A 21,402-nucleotide genomic window follows, 5' to 3' on the forward strand; every position below is an offset into this window, starting at 1 on the left:
TTAAAGTGAATTAATTAATAATAACTGCGGGGCACCACCCTGAAATCAGGGATCAATGACCAAACAATCAGTCTCGATTATAGGAATCTCTTATAGAATAGAATAATCAATTAAATACGAAGGCGTAAAGTCGAGCACAGACCCTGATAACCAGCTTTAGCGTCACAATAGAATGTACACAAACAACCACAGAACAACTACTTGAGTTCAAGGACATTTATTACTAAAATCATCTAATAGTACACACTCAAGTTCAGGTAATTCAAAGGAATAAACAGTTCAGCAAACATACACTCTCAATGGCTTAGAATGAGCGTATGATGTGTGTGTGTGTGTGTGTGTGTGTGTGTGTGTGTGTGTGTATAGGCTGTGTGTGTGTGTGTGTGTGTGTGTGTGTGTGTGTGTGTAGCCTAAGAGGGGGAGGAGAGACGTCGAGTGACGTCAGAGGGCGTCGAGTGACGTCGGATGGCGTCACGGACGGCGCGCTCGTTCGAGTGAGACAATGGACACGATGTGGCTGTTTCCACGTGTTCCTCAGGTCCACACACAATGATTACAGTCACGTCGCTCACACCGATCACTCTGATACAAACTCTCGTGTTGGGACGCGTGTTTGGGGCGGAGTCCCTTATGGCGGCCCGTTGTGTTACATAGGCAGGTATATGTGTGTGGGTGTGTGTGTGTGGGTGCGCGGCTGCGCACGTGTGTGTGAGTTAGTAGAGAGGAAAAAGGAGAGAGAGAAGAGGGAGAACGGCGGCTAAAAGGGGGCGATCGGTTATATTAGTCAGGGCTGAACCCAATCGGTATCCAACTACCACAGTGAGAATAAAAGAGCTGCACTCTGATATCTTCACTGGTCTTCTGACGCGGATACGGAGAATTGCGTTCAGCACGTGACTAAGACCTAGTTAATATAACTAGTAAACATCGATCGACCACTCTAGTTAATACAACTAGTAAACATACAGCAAAATCACAATCAACATAACAGGACGCGGAGGTCCTAATAAAATCACGCTTAATTCTAGTCGCTGCCCAGACAAAAGCTCTCTTACTGAAGCGTGCTTCCCAGTGCTGATGAGGTCCGTCGACCTGATGGCCTGGGGCTGCTGTAGCGTCCCACAGCGGGATAAAACTGGTCGTCCTCTGGAAGGGTGGCAGAAAGGAGGGCCAGCTGAGTTAACTCTGATGAGGCGGAATCCTCGGCGGAGTCCGGCGTCGGCGCGTGAAGAAAGGCGTTCTTCACTTCTGCGGCAGATGTAGGAGGGAGAGAGCGGCGGGTTGCGCGGCGGTCTCCACAGGATCCAGGTGTTTCAGATGAAACTTGAGGCAGTTTACTTGTCCAGCAAGCTCAGAACTGCGGCCTAGGTATATTGAGTCCAAACGTTTGGTGCGCCCCCTTTAGTAACTGGTCGCGTGAAGCCGGAGCTCCTTGCAGCACTTCGTTACCTGGGAAAAAGCATGGGGCTGCGCGTCGCCGCAGCATTTAAACCTTCGGTGACGTCACGGGGTTCCCTGGGGTTTCCCCCAGGTACTGACCAATGGGAGGCCAGAGTTTGAACGTCTGGGTGGAATCATACCTAGGTGTGATTTAACGGGCGTTGTCTGCTGTCGCACATTCCTTGTCCCCTGCTGGTTTTATGGCCCTTTGTTTGAGAACATGTGGGTTGAGGTCCCAACATCCCCCCTTTGGTCCGAAGAGTGGGTTAGAGTCCAGTCTTTGGAGCAACAGAAGGGCTGAATAATCCGCATGTTTCCTGCGGAGAAAGTCTTTAACAGTCCAACAGTTCAAACAGTTCATGTAGCACTGGTTAAGAGGCTAGTGTCTGGGCATTTATGCAGAGGCACGTCTGGGCAGGACGTCTTAACTACTAGCAACTCTTAGCAACTATGTTATCACATGTTACAACACATCATCACCTCTATCATGTAATAACAGTAGAAGAAAACAAAACGAAAGCAAAACACATCTAAGAATTGAAAAAGAGGAAAAGAGAACATTTGTTAATAAAAGGGGTTAGTAGGCCTCTCTTTCACCCCTTGGGGTGAATTGGCCAGTGGTGTGTTTGAAGTGTTGTTGAGTGTCTCTTTTCCCAGAACCCGACATTCAAAACCAATTTCAGTTTATAGCTGTTCAATAACTGGTAAGCTTAAATAAACTCCTGTTCTGAACATTGTGGATAGACTGAAATTGGGATAGCACTGCCAAGGTTATCTACTAGGTGTACTTGGGAGGGCTGTACAGTCGTGGTAGTGGCAGCGCCTAAGAATCTGCTCTACCGTGGTCCGCGGGACCAAGTAGGGCGGGATTCTGCCTGCACTAAGACTCTTGCATCAAATCTGACTACGCGTATGTAGGTTATATCCTCTACCCCCCTTTTCCCCAGCTCACAAAGTAGACTTTATTAACCAGCAGGGAAGAGTTCCTGGCTTAGTTATGCTGGCAGGGGTTCTGTGTTTGACCCCCTCAAAGGGTCAGATACCACCTGACAAAGTGGCTTTATCTTACGCATTACTTCGGTTAAGCATGCATGTAGAAGGTTTGTCAGTTCCGACACCTGGCGGTCACTTCCTTGGTGACCTTGGTTCCTCCGGTCATACTTACCTTCTCGCGTAGCGTTCTTGTTGTATCCTCCCCCCTGCGGGAGGAAGTTACGCTGGGCTGATTTACCTGGCTGATCTCTTCTGTGGTTTTGCCAACCACCCTGGCGGCCGTCCGAGGCTGCTTGCCTGGCGGCTCTGTTCTGAGGGATTTCGCTGCCCTCAAGTGTCAAGTCGGTGTCTTCTGTCACCTGTATCCCCAGGACCCTGGCTTCGGGTTGGAGACCTGGGGGTTTCCAACCCGTCTCCTGACGCAATTCCCACACCATCTGTGCATGTTTGCGGATTTCTTTCATGGGGGGATTGTGGGTCCTGTACATTAGTGAGACATCATACCTAACCAGATCGTGGAGATTGCGGACGAATAGAGATTTGAAAGCCTGGTCTTCTTCTAACCCTGGTGCGTGGCGGCCTCGGAAAAAGGCTACCTGCAAGCGTCGGTAGTATTCCCTCGGAGGTTCTGTCTTCTTTTGGGTGACTGCGTAGGCACCCATGGCGGCAGCGGTGGGATCATTGTAGAGGGAGTACTCTTCCCTCAGAGCTCGACAAAGAGCTGAATAAGTGTCCCTGGTTGCCGGAGGGAGAGATTCCATGAACACATGGACGCTTCTGGATGTGGTTTTCCAGATAAGCTTAAGTTTCTCTCGTGTGGAGGGGCGAGGAAGATCAAGCAAGCAGCGTTCAACCTCCCGGAGGTAGTCATCAACACTAGCCTCGGGGTCCCCTGGGTCGAAGCGCTCAATATCCCCAGCAAGGGATTCAAGTTGACGAGTCCTTAAGCCTCGTTCACTGGAGAAGCCGTAGTCTGAGTTCTCTGAGGTGAGGTCACGGTCGTCTCTATATCGTCGAGAAGGAACGACTTGATGGTGGTAAGGATCACGAGGATCAAAGGCACCAGCACCCTGGTGGGTCGGAGGATGATACTCTCTCCATTGCGACGAAGTGACTGGATCGTCAAAGCGCAAGAAAGTACGATTGCGTGCAGACGGGGGGGCACTGCTGTATGAGGGGACTCCTGGGTCCCCATAAAAGGATGTCGATGGCGGTTGGTAGTAGCTCACCATGGCTCTCGCGTTGCCCGAAGCTGTGTATCCCTGGGGGCTACTGTGGTAGTCTCCAGGGTACGGCTCTGGCAACCTAGTGGGCCCAAATGTCCTTTGACTCGCGGCTGTGGGGTAGTTTGGAGAGAATGGTTCCCAGGGCTGGGGGCCCTCCCACCGTTGTGTGTCTGGCGCGGTTTGCCTGCCTGACCAGGCTGGCTCAAGTGTCGGCTGGAGGTCACGTCCCTGCCCACGGGTCAGACTGGACCTTTGATCATGAGCCTGAACATCTGAGTCGTACCCACGTGGGTACTCTGCCGGCTCCATGGCAGATCTCTCAGGGGCGTAAGCTTGTGAGCTTACTGGCGGTTCAGGGTCTGAAGCTGGTGCACAACTTACCTGTACAATTTCGTCCTCTTTGTCCTGGACCTCCTGTTCCAGGCGGGACTTCTCGCCTCGCAAGTAGGCGAGTTCTTCTTGGACTTCTCGTGCCTGAACTTCGGCTTTGCGCTGATAAAGCAGGGCAATTTGACCCAAAATATCTGGGATGGTGCGCTGCGGCTTCCCAGTAGGATCATTAACATAGCTAATAAGTTCCTCGAGCTTTTCTTCGCACGTGTCGAGGCGGTAGCTATTCAGTCTCTCTCTGTCATCTATGGAGAGACGGATGAGTCCAGCGACCGCATCCTGCAGGGCTGCGTCGCATTGACTTTGGGGAGCTTCTGCTCCTTGTGCGCGGTGACCCTGGTTATTCATTGCGCCGTGAGGGTTTACCTGTGGGTCAACTGTGTTGGCAGAAAAAGGACCAACAAAAACGTTATGTTGTAAGCTGTTGCTGATGCACAGGTGAGAGTAAACCTGTGACTTACAAACCTATAGGTTTCTACTAATTGCTCACAATTACAACCCTTAAATGTAATTGGTGGTTTAGCACCTCAGTGAGCAATAGTCGTGTTACCGGGTTAATTTCCCCCACAGTTGGATAACTTCCAACTGTTAGTAAGTGCTATTCATAAATACAATCTACTACTCCTTATCACACACTGTGACTGTTCACCAATTACCACTAGTTTTACTTGGCAGTACTATGACACATCCACTCTAGAGGGTGGGCGCTGAAGAATGCTGTTAAAGCAGATTCAGCTGTACAGTTCAGTGTTATTTGTGTACAAAATTTGTGACGAAAGAAGCTTTGCTGGTTTATCAAGGCCTCACACGGGGCGTCATTTAATGTTGTGCTCTAACACAACTTATAGGTAATTTATTAAGATTATTTAGATGCCTCACAACGGAAGCACCATTTATGTTGGGGATTTGCATAGGAGTTTGGTGATTGACAATAATTATTAAGCATTAATAATCAATAAGCAGGTCAACTAATTTATTAATTATTGAGTTTAATTGATAAATTAATAAAGTTAGGATTAGCGGTATTGACTAATAATTACTAGAAAAAAAAAAGAATAGTTGTATTATTAATTAAAGTGAATTAATTAATAATAACTGCGGGGCACCACCCTGAAATCAGGGATCAATGACCAAACAATCAGTCTCGATTATAGGAATCTCTTATAGAATAGAATAATCAATTAAATACGAAGGCGTAAAGTCGAGCACAGACCCTGATAACCAGCTTTAGCGTCACAATAGAATGTACACAAACAACCACAGAACAACTACTTGAGTTCAAGGACATTTATTACTAAAATCATCTAATAGTACACACTCAAGTTCAGGTAATTCAAAGGAATAAACAGTTCAGCAAACATACACTCTCAATGGCTTAGAATGAGCGTATGATGTGTGTGTGTGTGTGTGTGTGTGTGTGTGTGTGTGTGTGTGTGTGTGTGTGTGTGTGTGTGTGTGTGTATAGGCTGTGTGTGTGTGTGTGTGTGTGTGTGTGTGTGTGTGTAGCCTAAGAGGGGGAGGAGAGACGTCGAGTGACGTCAGAGGGCGTCGAGTGACGTCGGATGGCGTCACGGACGGCGCGCTCGTTCGAGTGAGACAATGGACACGATGTGGCTGTTTCCACGTGTTCCTCAGGTCCACACACAATAGGTCTGTCCCAATTCAGGGTCTGCATCCTTCGGAGGGTGCATTTGAAGGCCGATTACGTCACAGCGCTGCGCGAAGGCTGTCCCAATTCGCCCAAATTCGAAGGGTCCTCCAAATGCAGCCTCCAAATGCGTCCTCCTTTCCCCTGCATTCGGAGGATGCACCGCTACTATCCTTCGCGGCCTCCCGTATCCCAAGATGCTTTGCGGCCCGCTGTTCACAACAACAATGGCGGCGACTAACGGCAACAGCTCAGGTACCGGCGGCAGCGGCAGCAGTGCCGAATATACATTTAAATGTAAGTAACAAGTTTTTTGCTTAACGACAGAAGTTCAAGGGGCCTTATAACATATTTGACTGTTAAAATACGTGAAGTTAATAATGCTAATACGTAGCCACCGGACTGTAGGGGCAGCTACGTGTTGTAGCTAACCTGTTGATATGAGGAGCTCAGTTAACGTTATTAAAAGTAGACTAACGTTAAAGCCTAAAGCTCGGATGTTAACCCATTGTAACTGTGGATGTGTTGTAGGTATACCTCACATCAGGTTAATTAGTTCTTGTTGTAAGTTGTGTAGGCTGCAGTTCACTCCTCTCCTGTGCCCAAAGCTGAATGCAGCTGATATATAACGTTAACGATGGGTTGTGAGAGTCCCGCTGTATTTCTAGGCTGTAAAACTGTAAACGTTTGCATTGAATACAGAGCTAACCTTAGGATCATTATTAACCCATAAGGACCCACGGTGACACGGGTGTCACACTGCCTTCAAGTGTCCTGGAAAGCCCCTTACACATATTGATGTTGAACTTTTAATTCATAAAGTCCCTAAGTGACATCTACTCAACATCCTGGTGCAGTCACATGACTCTCTGTGAATCTCTCTATCCATGACAACATTTCCAAGATGGTGGCCAGCAGAGTTGGCACATTTCACAGAGGCAGCTACTTTTAAAAACCTTGCTTTCTGTCAATAAAATAAGCCACCACCCATTTCACAATGCAAATCCTTTTATAACATGTCCCTTGTTGTATTAAACCTGTTCTGACCTCATTTTTTGAAGAAACTCATATAAAACAACTTAAGAAAATATTGCTGTGACACATACGTCACATCGGGCCTTAGTCTTAAAAAAGTCAGGAAAAATACCATGTGACGTCTATGTCACAATGAGAAAAATGGGAAAGAACTGCTCAATTAAATTAGGTGATTCAGGTATTTTGAATTAATATACTCTATGTTGTTCAATTTAAAACATAATTTAAAAATGTTAACATAAAAATAATGTCAAATTCAATCAATATTTAATAAAATGATATATCAGTCCGGAAATTGAACCACAGATTTAGCAGAGACACTCTTCTCAGTAAATGAACAAGATTTTAGTATCCCATGCTGGTCCCATATTAATGTAATTATGCTTTTTTGCTGTATTTTCTGTAACAAAATAGGATACAGTGTTCAGGATGTACTGACGATCATCAGACGTGCAATAGATGTTGTATACAGAACAACAAATACAGCAAAGAAGAATGAGAGTTTACATAAGAAAATATTAGGAAACAAATAAGAAAAGTTAACACAGTCAAACAGTCATGAACCAGGTTTGAGACAAGGGTTCTGGACTGCTGTACTGATGGGAGAGAGGGGTCCATGTGGTGCATTGTGAGAAAAGGACGTTTTACCCAGCTCAGTTCTGACGAATGGAATATGACCCAACTATCAGTTCTGTGAGTGGGTACCAATGTTTTGTGATTTCATAGTTAACAGAGATGATAAATAAGGAGACAATAACTGTGACAGGGCTTTAAAAATGGATAAAAACCAATGCTGTTTTCCCCTTACTGTCAGAAATGACCAGCCGACATTTTGATAAAGAGTGCCGTGATGGGTATTATATGAATCATTGGAAATGAAATGTAAAGCTGAGTGGTAAACAGCATCCAGGGGAATCAAAGTGGAACTAGCAGCTCTTCCATAGATGTCATCTCCATAGTCTAAAACAGAGAAAAAATAGTGTCTCCAATTTTTTTCCTGTGGTGAGTAGGGAAACGGTGCTTATTTCTGTATCGAAAGCCCAGTATTGTTCTTAGTTTAGCAATGAGGGTGGTGATATGGTGCTTAAAATTAAGACAACTGTCCATCCAGATGCCAAGGTATTTGTAGTTGGAAAGAAAATTGTGGTTGCACAGCTTTTAAGGCTTCAGTAACTGGTTAAAGCCTTCAATATGAGGCAATATTCGCATTTCTATAGTGTTTGCCCTTTTTTGTTGTGAAACTTGTCTTAAAAAGGTGTTAATAGTAACCAGCAAATTTATAATTTTGATATATGTTATGGAAATGCAAATAAAAGGTCAAATTTGTGTTACAGAGCAAAAGAAAATGTCAAGCCCATTTATTTTCAAGTGAAAATTTAAGTTACCAAAAACGCCCGATGTGACATATATGCAACATTCCAGATCTCTGACAATAGGTGGCGCTATTTCAAAAAAAAACTTCAAAAATGTGTTCCATGCATTCCACTTGGTCTGTGTTTCACCCCACTTAATTTTCCTTCAAGGATAAATGGGTCTGGGTTCTTATGGGTTAATGTTAATATCATACAATCATTTCACCTGACATAACAGGAAATGTGCTGCTTTGCATGTCGTTTTGTTGTAGGGAACAAGGAGCAGACAGAGGAGTTCATTAAACTCCGCGGACAAAATGACAACCTCTTCACCGGGGCCAAAAACACGGCCACACTAGGATGGAGGTAACTGTTAAAGCATAAATAAATAGCCAGTTTGTGTCAGTCCTGATGTCACTGTTCTTTAAACAGGGATGGTTGCCTAAGACACAATCTTTCTGCCACATACAATGCTGTCTTGGGAGCTCTCCCCAGGAAGTTTAAACCCCATACAGACCCCTAGTCACATGACCACCCCCCCAGTTTCGGGGGGGGGGGGTCATGTGACTTTGGTTTCACTAGAAACCAATCACAGGACCACCCACTCTGGGTTTAAATCCCTGGGTTTCTGGCATTAGTCTCAGAACTGAAGAAGCCTCTTGGATGAGGGGTGAAACATCTTCAAGCAAGAGAAGAAGTCCAGTTGCTTTTTTACTAAAACTCCACAAGAAGTCACTGATGAATCTTTACATATTTTTTATATGATCTTGTGTGTTTACCTTTTGTCAATACTTCTCTCTTGTTTAGAACAATCCTGGAAAAAATGGGCCTGGAGGGGAAGGTGGAGCCCCAGCAGGCAAAAAAGAAGTGGGACAACTTAAAAAAAATATATAAAGTATGTGCAGGTTTGGATAATGATATGAAAACTACATTTGTTTTACCCAAGTTAATAAATACTTTGATAAAGGAATGTAGGCACCTCATGTCATGGTCATATAAACTTAAAAACACAGTCCTTCAATGCGTTTTGGTATCAAGCCTTCATCAGGAAGTTAAACATTCGTCTTCCTTGTTTCTTTATCACTACATAAATCCCATTCCAAAGAGCACCGCAAACAGGTTTTTTTTCAAGACTTTTTAAATAAACACTTTACAGATAATTGCTGTTATTCATATGATTGATTTCCTCTGTCTTAGGATTGCAAAGATCCAGGGACAGGGCAGGGAGTCGGCGGGAAGCCCACTGCTGCCACCTGGCCCTGGTTTGTCCTCATGGACGAGGTGTTAGGACAGCGGCCGTCCATTGCGCCGCCTGTCCTAATCGCCTCCATCCCTGAGGACACACCAGGGCCAGGTGCTGCAGTGGGTGAGCAGCAGGAGGAGGATGAGGAGGATGAGGATGAGGAGGAGAGGCAGCCAGGGCAGAAAGAAGGAAGAAGAAAGAGGAAAAGGGAGAGAGATGAGCTGATGGATTTAATCAAGGAGGATATGCAGTTTCAGAGGGAGAGAGAGGAAAGGAGAGAAAGAGAGAGCAGAGAGAGGATGGACAGACTTTTTAATTTATTTGAAAGAATGATTGAGAGGCGTTGATTTTTTTGGAGTGAATGTTTTTTTTTCTGTTCTATCAAGTTGTGTTCATTGAAATTTTAATTGTTGTTGTTATTGTTAAAAATATTGTATTGTTTTTCTGTTGTGTGTATATAGTAAACCTGATAAATTAGTTAAATAAAAACCTTAGAACCTTATAACATTATCTGTTCCATTTCTTATTTACAACTAGAGTAAACTTTTGAATTGCTTTTCATTGTGACAATAACATTTATTTATTTTTTACGTAATTTACAGTATTATAATATAACAATATTTACTTAATTAACTATTTACAAAAAAATTACAACTATTTACAAAAAATCAGCATAAACTATATACAGAGAACATTGATTGGCTGAGCAGGAGTCCCTGGTGGTGCTGCTGGACCGGATGGGATGCCACAATAAAGACCCTGGACTCTTCTGGCTGGGAGTGGGACATCATCTGGGAGGTGAGGGGTGTGGGATGCCTGTCTCCACTGTCCACCGCATCGTCCATCATCGGGGTTTGCAGGGCTGGTGCAATCGACAGCTGCCATGTCACTAAAAATGTTTAAAACAGAGGCAAGAACAATACTAATACTAAATACTACTGCACAACCTTTGAAACATCCCACCACAAACTACTTACAGTTTTTCTCAATCGCTTTGGTGCTTTTCTCACATCACTCTTAACATTTGCACAACAGTTAGTGCATTTCTCAAAATAGTCCATCCCTCAAAAGCAAGTATTCATGTCAATGAAACTGTCAGTGGAAGAAAAAAAAAAGTCTGCACTCTGTATTACGCTCCTCTATTGTTTATTGTGGAAAGATCAAGGTTTCAATCCCTGTGGATCTTCGTCAGGAGCGTAATACAGAGTGCGGACTCCACTTCCTTTTTTTTTCTCTGAGTTTACTTTGTTGGTCCTGCACCTGTAGTATTTTGGATGTGCGTGCTCCACTCCACTTTTAATGAATTTGTCAGTGTCATCAAAATGAGAAATCCTGACACCATCGTTTATGAATAAGATAGTCAAATGGCTTTGTCATGTTTTCATTATAACATTTTATTCTCTAGGTGTTTTCCAATGCAAAAATGTCATGATACTACCTGAAAATGCTCAAGACAGCACTATACACTACTTGTACGGCCATGTGATAAATACACTAAAGTTACACATTACTGTATTTAGTGAAGTAACTGATACTGAATATGTATGTTTCACATTTTTTACTGCATACAGTAATGCTCTTTGTAATTCTGATTTGTTCACAGTGTTGTGTAAAAGAAAAATACACTACAGTCATCTACAACAAACTTAAGAAACACACTTTGGGTAGAGCTGTGCACAACTTTACAGTACGTAAACAATGTTGCAGAATGCTGTAGTACAGTACCACACTGTAAAGATGGGGAATCTTTACTGTGGTTGTTGTACTACAACACAATACAGTGAATCTGTTCTCTAGTGAAGCTGTAAATGTGAAAAGTTCTTGTCCCACTGTATCTTACAGTAATGCCTGACACAATGACAGCAGTGCAGATTGTTTAGTGCTGAATTACTGTCCAATACTGTACTTACCGGTTCAATTTTGTATGTAATGACTCAAGCAATGAAATGAGGACTATTAGTTTTATAGGGAATTACTATTCAGCATTGATAAGTATAGTTTATTTTGACTGACATGACATAAGCAAATGATAATGTTATAAAACAGCAGAGAAAGTAATTGATACATGTCCAAAAGCATTTGCAATTTGTTCAGAGGAAGGAGAAACTGCTACTATGATGTGGACAAATGACTACATGTTGTGGAGGTTGAACTAATAGTTATGAGAACTTTCATTCTGATCTGAGAACAGCACCAAAGCGATTGAGAAAAACTGTAAACAAACAAAACTGTTTACGAAACACTTTAAATAGGAATAGCTTTAAAATGATTTTACTTGCCCTCTAAAGGTAGTCGTGGTCCTGGACACCCCCCTCCAGAGCAGACACCTCGGCAGACAGCTGGTCCCGCCATGGTGCACCACTGGCTGCCTCCAACCCATTCTCCCCTTCATCCTCCGGCATGTCGTCCTGCACGTCATCCTCTGGGGCCATGATGTCACCGGCACCCAGGCAGATGTTGTGCAGAACCGCACATGCTGTTATGACCTGTAGAAAACAAGAGAAAACAAAGATTAATTTAATGTAACTGTAATTTTATTTTAATTAACTTAATTAATTTACTGGTATTCAACATTTAACATTTTCTGTTGTGTAATGACATACCTGAGGCACAAAGGTGTGGTGCACCTCCAGCGCTTGGAGGAAGATGGCACGGAACCTCGTCTTCATCATCCCAAAGGCACGCTCTATGATGGAGCGTGCCCTTGAATGATGAGCGTTGAAGCGCTGGGGGCCCACACCTTGCACTGGTCGTTTGTACGGCGTGATGAGGGGTAGTGGACGTTGAAGGCATGGGTACCCGCCATCCGCCAAGATGAAGTACCCTGGAGGAGGGTAGGTGCCACGCCTGTACAGTGGGCTGTGCCGGAGGACCCTGGAGTCGTGCACCGACCCCGGCCAGCCCACGTACGTGTCGATGAAGCGGCCCTGATGGTCACAAACTGCCTGTAGGATGACGGATGGGAACAGTTTCCTGTTCCTGTAGCACTGACCATCAGGACCGCTCGGTGGCACCATCCTGACATGGCAGCCGTCGATTGCTCCCGCAGCTTTCCGAAAAGCTGGGTGTCTTGCCAGCCCTGCAAACCCCTGAGTTACTGCCGCCAGGTCGTCGGCGGTCTGGGGGAGGTAGATGACCCTGTGACGAAGGGCCACCACCTCCTCAGTAACTCTGTGGACGATGCGGTGGACAGTGGAGCGAGGCATCCCAAACACCCTCGAGACCACCCGGTACGATGTCCCACTCGCCAGCCAGAAGAGGAAAACCAAGGTCTCTATTGTGGCACCCCATCCGTGTCGTCTTTCCTGGTGGAGGAGATCCAGCAGCACCGCCAGGGACTCTCTGCTCAGCCTGAAGTCAGGAATGGTGTCATGATCGTTGAAGAACAGTTGGAAAATTGGTATGTCTAAATTGATACGGCAGTACAGTGGCCTTGCCTGGATGGACAAAGGAGGGTAAGAACAGGAGGACATGAATGATTAAACAATAGCTATTGTTTCATTGAAATTGAATATCAGTCGATACGACAATTCTTAGACCAATAATGCTTTATCTGTCTATCTGTCCACTTTGGCTTCTCAATATGGTTTTGATGTTTACACAACATTTTAATATTGAATTAAGTTTTTCTACAGGGTTCGTACACATTTTACTCTTCAATTCTATCACTTTATGAGCCAAGCATACTAACTTCAAGCACTTTTCAGACCTTGAAAAACACAGCATTAAAATTACAGCATTTTCAAAGATTTTAGATTTTAAGCACCAAGTCTTATGGTTAAATGAGACATTAACCATGTCAATCTATACTTAATATGGCTTGTCACTTAACGGTGTCGTTTATTAACGGGTATATTAATTACCACGGACTACGCTAGCTATGTATATGAACATTAATATGGGTTAAAATAACCGTTAACGTTACCTCCCCCCGTCTCTCTGCCAGCCGGAGATAAATGAGCCGCCGGTGTCGCTGTTGCTGCAGCCGCCTCTCCTCTTCCTCCAACAAAAAATATATTAAAAAAAACAAAAACAAAACCTCTGGCTCCATCATGTCGTTTGTCTGTGTTGTATGTCTTTCTCGGATTCTTGTATGTCAGTTGTCGTTCTGTGTCGACTCGTCTGTTAGTTGTCGTTGTTCGTTTGTCAGTTGTACCGGCGTTTTTCCCGGGCTTGGCCGACAGACGTGATGACGTCGTGACGCAATCAGGAAATGCTCCGTAGGCTAGACCGTCCCGTTTGCAATATTTTTTTTCGTAGGATGAGTCCGGGAAAGTCCCGCCTTCCCCGCCTCTGATTGGCTGGATGAATTCTCCTTCGATTGACGTCATCTCACAACAGTACTGTAGTAAACTAAAATACACACAACTGATATATGAAATGTAATCAGATGCCATGGCGTAGCGGTTTGCGTTTTCACCTGCGGTGTGGTGAATCCGAGTTCGATCCCCGCTGGTTTCACATTTAAAAAAAAATTAGTTTTTAAATTAATATTCCAAGTTTACATTTTGAGTTTGAGAGAAGTGTAATTGTGCCATTGGTTAGGTTTAGGCAATGAAGAAAGGAGTTGGTTAAGTTTAGTAAAAAGACCAGGTAGAGGCTAGACAGGCCAGTAGAGAGAGTCCAAATTTACATTTTGAGTTTGAGTGAGAAGTGTAATTGTGCCACTGGTTAGGTTTAGGCAATGAAGAAAGGAGTTGGTTAAGTTTAGTAAAAACACCAGGTAGAGTGTAGACAGGCCAGATAAGTAGAGAGAGTCCAAGTAGATCCAGGCACTTATCACGCTTTGCCGACAGCCTGCGTTTCACAGCCGTTACACAGCCGTTTCACAACCAAAACAAACAACCAATCAGGCGAGAGCCCTTCTAGCCAATCAGAGTCGAAAATGGAGCCCATCTAGCCAATCAGAGGCGGGAACGGCGGGAAAGGCGGGACTTTCCCGGACTCATCCTACGAAAAAAAATATCGCGTCCCGTTTACCGACCGTTGACCCAGCCTCCGGAGGAGTCTCCGAAGCCGTTGCCTCCGGAGACCGCGTAGGCTGGGTCCTCCGAAGGCTGCAGACCCTGAATTGGGACACAGCTTATGATTACAGTCACGTCGCTCACACCGATCACTCTGATACAAACTCTCGTGTTGGGACGCGTGTTTGGGGCGGAGTCCCTTATGGCGGCCCGTTGTGTTACATAGGCAGGTATATGTGTGTGGGTGTGTGTGTGGGTGCGCGGCTGCGCACGTGTGTGTGAGTTAGTAGAGAGGAAAAAGGAGAGAGAGAAGAGGGAGAACGGCGGCTAAAAGGGGGCGATCGGTTATATTAGTCAGGGCTGAACCCAATCGGTATCCAACTACCACAGTGAGAATAAAAGAGCTGCACTCTGATATCTTCACTGGTCTTCTGACGCGGATACGGAGAATTGCGTTCAGCACGTGACTAAGACCTAGTTAATATAACTAGTAAACATCGATCGACCACTCTAGTTAATACAACTAGTAAACATACAGCAAAATCACAATCAACATAACAGGACGCGGAGGTCCTAATAAAATCACGCTTAATTCTAGTCGCTGCCCAGACAAAAGCTCTCTTACTGAAGCGTGCTTCCCAGTGCTGATGAGGTCCGTCGACCTGATGGCCTGGGGCTGCTGTAGCGTCCCACAGCGGGATAAAACTGGTCGTCCTCTGGAAGGGTGGCAGAAAGGAGGGCCAGCTGAGTTAACTCTGATGAGGCGGAATCCTCGGCGGAGTCCGGCGTCGGCGCGTGAAGAAAGGCGTTCTTCACTTCTGCGGCAGATGTAGGAGGGAGAGAGCGGCGGGTTGCGCGGCGGTCTCCACAGGATCCAGGTGTTTCAGATGAAACTTGAGGCAGTTTACTTGTCCAGCAAGCTCAGAACTGCGGCCTAGGTATATTGAGTCCAAACGTTTGGTGCGCCCCCTTTAGTAACTGGTCGCGTGAAGCCGGAGCTCCTTGCAGCACTTCGTTACCTGGGAAAAAGCATGGGGTTGCGCGTCGCCGCAGCATTTAAACCTTCGGTGACGTCACGGGGTTCCCTGGGGTTTCCCCCAGGTACTGACCAATGGGAGGCCAGAGTTTGAACGTCTGGGTGGAATCATACCTAGGTGTGATTTAACGGGCGTTGTCTGCTGTCGCACATTCCTTGTCCCCTGCTGGTTTTATGGCCCTTTGTTTGAGAACATGTGGGTTGAGGTCCCAACATCAATGTTTGTTTATATTTCCTCTCTTCTTACGAAATACTTAAAGCAGAAGTAAGCGGAATGTTTGTGTTAATATAAGTCTTAAATAGTTCTATCTTCCGACAGCAATCACTTCTATAGAGTGTTTGGTCTGGAACACGGGTCTGTCAGTCACTCTGCTCTGCTGTAAGCCGAGGAGAAAACTTTCCTTGTATCCTACAACCTTTATCCAATGAGGAGAGAGAATGGCATAAAGGGGCGGTCCTCTCTGTGTGTGCAGCCAAGGGATGCGCATGAATGTGGTGACGTAGGGACGAGGGCGGGGACTAACTCCATCTGCTGACAAGAAGTTAGCCAAAACCACCGGATCGCTTACTTCTGCTTTAATAATATCACGTTTATGTTGAAAATACTTGCTAAAACATCTGATTGTTATTCTGAGACTGACTGGATGTGATTGAAGAGCGATGTAGTGAACATGTGCGACATGTTTGTCCACCAGAGGGCCCCCTGACATCAGCAGCCTGGTCCCTGTTGGTCCTAAGTACTCTGTGAAGTGGTTTGCCCCCCTGCTGCAGACTCAGGTGGTGGAGGTGGGACAGGACAGTCTGCAGAGCCGGGACAGTGTCGGCACCGCTAGACAACGCCACAGCTCCATCTCCAGCGCCACAGGTACACACTCACAGCTCAACACACATCACACACCCACTGGCAGTAACTCACAACACATGACACATGCAGACAATAGAGTAATGCTCTGCTTCTATGATGGTGATGATGATGATGATGATGATGGCTGAGCTGCACCATCGTGTGAACCACGATCAAAACTCAACCACTCAATAACTTATGAACCAACTGTGCAACTTTTTTTTTTAATCTATCATTTTTCTCATGTATCTATTTATAAATTACAATAATCATGAAAACAAAACTTATAGAAATTGACAGACCTCATGTTAGCTTTAAGGGGCCGTGTACACCAGACACGTTTTTAGCGCTCTGGGTGTCTACTTTCCATTCAAACCCTATTGAGTTCGGCGCTCACAGCGGAAAAACGCCCTCGGCGCTTGCTTCTTTTTGTCAATGTCACTTTTCCCCGCACCGACCAATCAGAATCAAGAAGGGGCGGGACATACGTTACCGACAGCAACACAACCGGAGACGTGGCTCGGTTTATATCATGACCCACACTTGTATTGAAGGTAGGCCGACCTCAGGGTCCATGTCAAAAGCTGCTGCTAATGCTATTGTGTATTTCTGACACTCGTTGTAGTGTTTACATTAAACAAGGCAGGGACACGGAAGTGTCAGAGGACTCGTTTTGTAACCTAGCAACAGCAGCATTCTGACGAGGGAGAGAGAGAGCGCCAAGCACTGGGAAAGCAGCGCTGAGAGCGCTGTCTAAACTGTGTTAAATTACAGCTAATTCCAGATCCCACACTGAAGAAAGGGATGTTTCCATGTTTCCATCTCATTCTCATGTAGGTGATGTCTCAGTTACACCCTCATTGTCTTAAAGCTTCAGTTGGTAACAATTATACAGTCCTATTAGCTGGAACTGATAGTCAGACATTAAATGGGTAATTTAGGACAAAATCCAGCTCCTCTGGCTCCACCTACAGTACAGCCTGGAATCCTATTTGCCGAAATCCACCGCATCCGACGATTCTCCACCAGTCAGGTAGAGGGAGCAGGAGGAGCAGCCAATCACAGCTCCTACACGTCGTAGTAAACTGACCAAAGTGAAAGTAAAGTCTGAGACTTGGTCGGACATTTCAAGACGATACACCGTCAGCTCCCTCTTTTCACCCCCCCCCCCTCCACACACACACACACACACACACACACACACACACACACACACACACACACACACACACACACACACACACACACACAAGAAGAGTCATGGTGAGAGAGACAAGATAGTTTTGGAGTCTCCGGTTGCTATGAAAACGGTACGTCTTCTGTGGGAGCGTTTATGGCTACTTTGTGTGTGTGTGTGTGTGTGTGTGTGTGTGTGTGTGTGTGTGTGTGTGTGTGTGTGTGTGTGTGTGTGTGTGTGTGTGTGTGTGTGTGTGGGGCGCTTGGCAGAGGTTCATAAAAGGACCTGACGGTGTATTATCTTGAAATTTCCGACCAAGTCACAGAGTTTACTTTCACTTTCATCAACTTACCAACTGGAGCTTTAAAGATTCACTTGGATTCAAGAATGAACTGATTCGATTGAAGAGGTCAAGGGTCAAAGTAGAAAACTGTCTGCACTACTTGCGTACATACTTGAGTACATTTATTGGATACAACGTTTCAGTCATGGACCATCTTCAGGTAGACTTTGACAGAAGTGAAAACACAGTTCATTTGAACATGAGGCAAAGTCCACAATGAATCACACCTGGGTCTAATCAGTGGTTATCAGAATACAACTCCTCTGTCCTTCATTACACAAGTTAGTGTCTAATACAAATATACTGTAACACAGTAAGTACAAAATAAGTAGATAATTTTAAATAGGAAATGTTAAATATAATTTTTTTTTTTAAACTCCCAATGGAAGAAATGCAGAGGAAAATAAGTCTAAACGTTAAATAGACTGTAAAATATGGACTAACTAACCTATGAGGTGTGAGGTGGCAGATCAGGCCCGACAGGAACTCTGCAGAACAGGAAGGAAAAGATTTCTCTATCTGCTATAGTCACTGTAAACTCAACTGAGGACCAACATTATTATAACATCATATGCAGACACAATACCAAAAAGTGAAAAAGGTCACAAAACATCAGGGTAATCAGGTCAAAGGTCAAAATGTGTATTTTAAAAACAGTCTTGTGTGGTGCTGCTTCACGCTCTGATTTCATCTGATGAACGTCCACAAGCTGAACATTCATATGATGAAAGCTACAGTGACAGTTTGCAAAGGTTTTTGCTCCTGCAGACAGACGTGTGAATGATCCATTCAGTTCATCAAAGAACAATTCATCAAATGTTTCAGGTAAAGTCTTCCTGGGCCCCCCGAGACTCTACCAGGAGCTGGAGGAGCTGCAGCATGACCTGGCTGTGGTGGAGGAGGTGTCCCTGCTGGTGGGGACGCTCCATGGAACCTACCAGGTAATAGCACCTCTCTGATGTCTCTGTGCTTTCCTGTCGACTTGTAGCCTAGAAATCTAGCTGCACCCTAGCGGCAACAAATCTATTTGCTCTGTAGGTGGGTCTAGAAACGAGCCATAGGAACTTTTTGAGTCTCGAACACCGTTTGTGTTCACCAATCACAGCGCTCTATCTGTTTAGAGAGTCGTTGGGTGGGCTTAACGCCATTACGACATACATTTTAATTGGCTTGTCAGGCTAACGTCATCCTGCTCTTTGCTCTGATTGGTCGTAGCGCTACCCTATTGCGTGCAGAGGCAGTTTGAAAGACAGCCTTCATCCCGCCCCCTCGATTGAGCCGAGGTCTACCGGTCGTTGCCAGACTATACATGTTAATGATATAGTCTGGCTTGTCAGGCTAGTAGACTTGTTTAATTTGGAGGAACTTTATATTTTGTGGTCATGGTCTTGGTTTGTCTCTTTTATTTCCCCTTTTTCTCTTCCTGCAGCACCGTTTAACTTCTGTTTTTAGACACACAAGTGTTTTATTTAACAAACCTCCACTGAAATATTCTGACAGTAAACATTCATTTTCTCATTTTTGTTGTTTGTTGTTGTTCCTATGTTTCTCAGGCTGAAACTTTCTCCATCTTTCTTAGAAGACAACGAGGAGTTTCTCCAGCGGCAGAACCAAAAATTCCACGACAATAAAAAAGTCTCATATTAATGTGGATGAATCTACGCTACCCACATTTGTTAATGGCTCCATTTTCGATAAATATATCGTTTTGTCTCTATCGTTATTTTATATTATTATTAGTGGTGGAAATGCCGGGCGAGCCGACCAGCGTTTCCTTACCGCTGCCTGGTGGGTCATGGGAATAACTAGGGGTGTGCATTGGCACTGCCCTCACGATTCAATTCGATTATGATTCAGCAGGTAACGATTCGATTCGATTCGATTCTACGATGCATTGCGATGCATTGCAATGCATCAAAATTCTACTGCACAACACGGCAAATTTTTCATCAGTCATGAGATATTGAACAACAGATTTTATCGGCTGCTATCACTCTCCTGTATCTTTGACATAAATGTCATTAAATAAAATAAAATTGAATGGTACAGGGTATTGGATATGGCATTTTCAAACCTGAAAAAGAAAACATAAATCACTTCTAGGGCTGCCCCCAAAAATTAGCCGACCAAAATTTCATTGGTCGATCGGTCGCAGGAAAAAACAAACAAACCTTTGGAGCCATACTCAAAATCAATGTGACTGAACTATATGAAAGACTACGGGGCTTTTATTTTGAAGGGCCAGATACAGGAAGTCGTGACACTTTTTTTTGTTGTATTTTACACTGCACGGCACGGCACGGCTCTCTCTCTGCATCAGAGACCCCCGTATTCGCAGCCTGAGCTCAGTCACTCACCCTGCTCTACTGTGTTTATTGGTGATAACGGGCATACTGCCTGTAGTAACGGTAAAACCCGACCGGCTTGTTGAGTCTCGGACCCAACACGGCCGGACTCACGAGCGTTAATTAATTAATTCTCAACCCGACCGCGGGTGAAAAAAAAAAGGAAAAAGAAAGCCAGCGGCAACACTGCTGGTGCTGCCCGTGGTGCTGCCCATTGCTGCCGCTTAGCATGTAGCTACAGGCTGCGCATGTCGTTGCTCCGGAAATGCCCCGGAGGTAATTGAAACTTCACAACTTTATTTGGGGCCAGAAAATAAAGAGTGACATAATCGATTATGGCACGTTGCCGCATCGATGCTGAATCGTGCATGTCCCGCATTGCAATGCATCGCCGAATCGATTATTGTTGAGACCCCTAGGAATAACGCCGCCGAATCGCCGTTTATGGTCGGAACTACGACGGTATCTGATCGTCTTTGAACCTCTGACTTTAATTCTTGATGAATGAAAACATTCTTGGCAAGACGTCTGTCTTGCGCCGGTCCAAGAATTTTCTCATGGGGAATGTAGTGTGAGAACACTTTGCTTTCCAAAACTCCTCGTTGTCCCTTTAATACAGTAGAATAAACTCTGGTCCATCTTTGCTTCCTCCTCAGAACCTGAACACCACAGTCTCTCAGGACTGGTGCCTGGCTTTGCTGAGACTCATCCGTCTGAAGGAGGAGGAGATCCAGAACGCCAACAAGTGTCGGCTGCGTCTGTCTGTGCCGGGCAAACCTGACAAGTCAGTATCTGGAGGTTCATATTAGACACTGTTGTATTCAACCGTACCCAGGCTGAGGTGTTCAGTCTTGGATTAAAAAGATATTTTGAATGCTAACATGCTCTTGTTTCCACTAACAGGTCGGGTCGTCCAGTGAGCATCATGGTGGTCTTCAACACTCCTAGTCCCCTCAGTAAGATCTCCTGGGTGAACCGGCTGCACCTCGCCAGGATTGCCCAGAGTGAGAGTTTTACTGTGTTTCTAGACAACAATGCATTTTTCCATCCACTGCTGTTTGTTAAACATCAATGAAAAACAATGTAGAAGATGAAATGGAAACATGACCATCACAGTCTTGTCTCTGTCCACCACTGTTCATCATCATCATGTTTTTTTGTACATGATTTTAATGTAGTTTTGACAAAATTGCTCATAAGTTTAAAGGGACATTGTGTATATCACAAGCAACTCAATCGTATTTCTCATGCTGCATTCACGTGAAATTGGGCAGACGGCAGACGGACGACAGCCGCTGCACGTAACGACATAAACAAGCCTCTATGTAAACAAGTGGTCCGTCAGCACCAGGCAAAACAATACACG

General features: G+C 45.0%; 1 protein-coding gene across 1 annotated transcript in view; it reads left to right on the plus strand.

Moving 5' to 3' along the window:
• LOC146983904 (rho guanine nucleotide exchange factor 10-like protein) overlaps nt 1-21,402 on the plus strand; it is a 70,673-nt gene that overhangs the window by 26,604 nt on the left and 22,667 nt on the right. The window contains exons 17-20 of the mRNA XM_085780691.1: nt 16,023-16,192; nt 18,517-18,632; nt 20,693-20,820; nt 20,940-21,040. Coding sequence (XP_085636817.1) covers nt 16,023-16,192; nt 18,517-18,632; nt 20,693-20,820; nt 20,940-21,040 — 515 coding nt within the window. The remainder of the gene's footprint in view (nt 1-16,022; nt 16,193-18,516; nt 18,633-20,692; nt 20,821-20,939; nt 21,041-21,402) is intronic.

The sequence above is a fragment of the Trachurus japonicus genome, chromosome 7 (assembly GCF_045865225.1).
Source record: "Trachurus japonicus isolate A0001 chromosome 7, Traja_1.0".
Taxonomy (NCBI): Eukaryota; Metazoa; Chordata; class Actinopteri; order Carangiformes; family Carangidae; genus Trachurus; species Trachurus japonicus.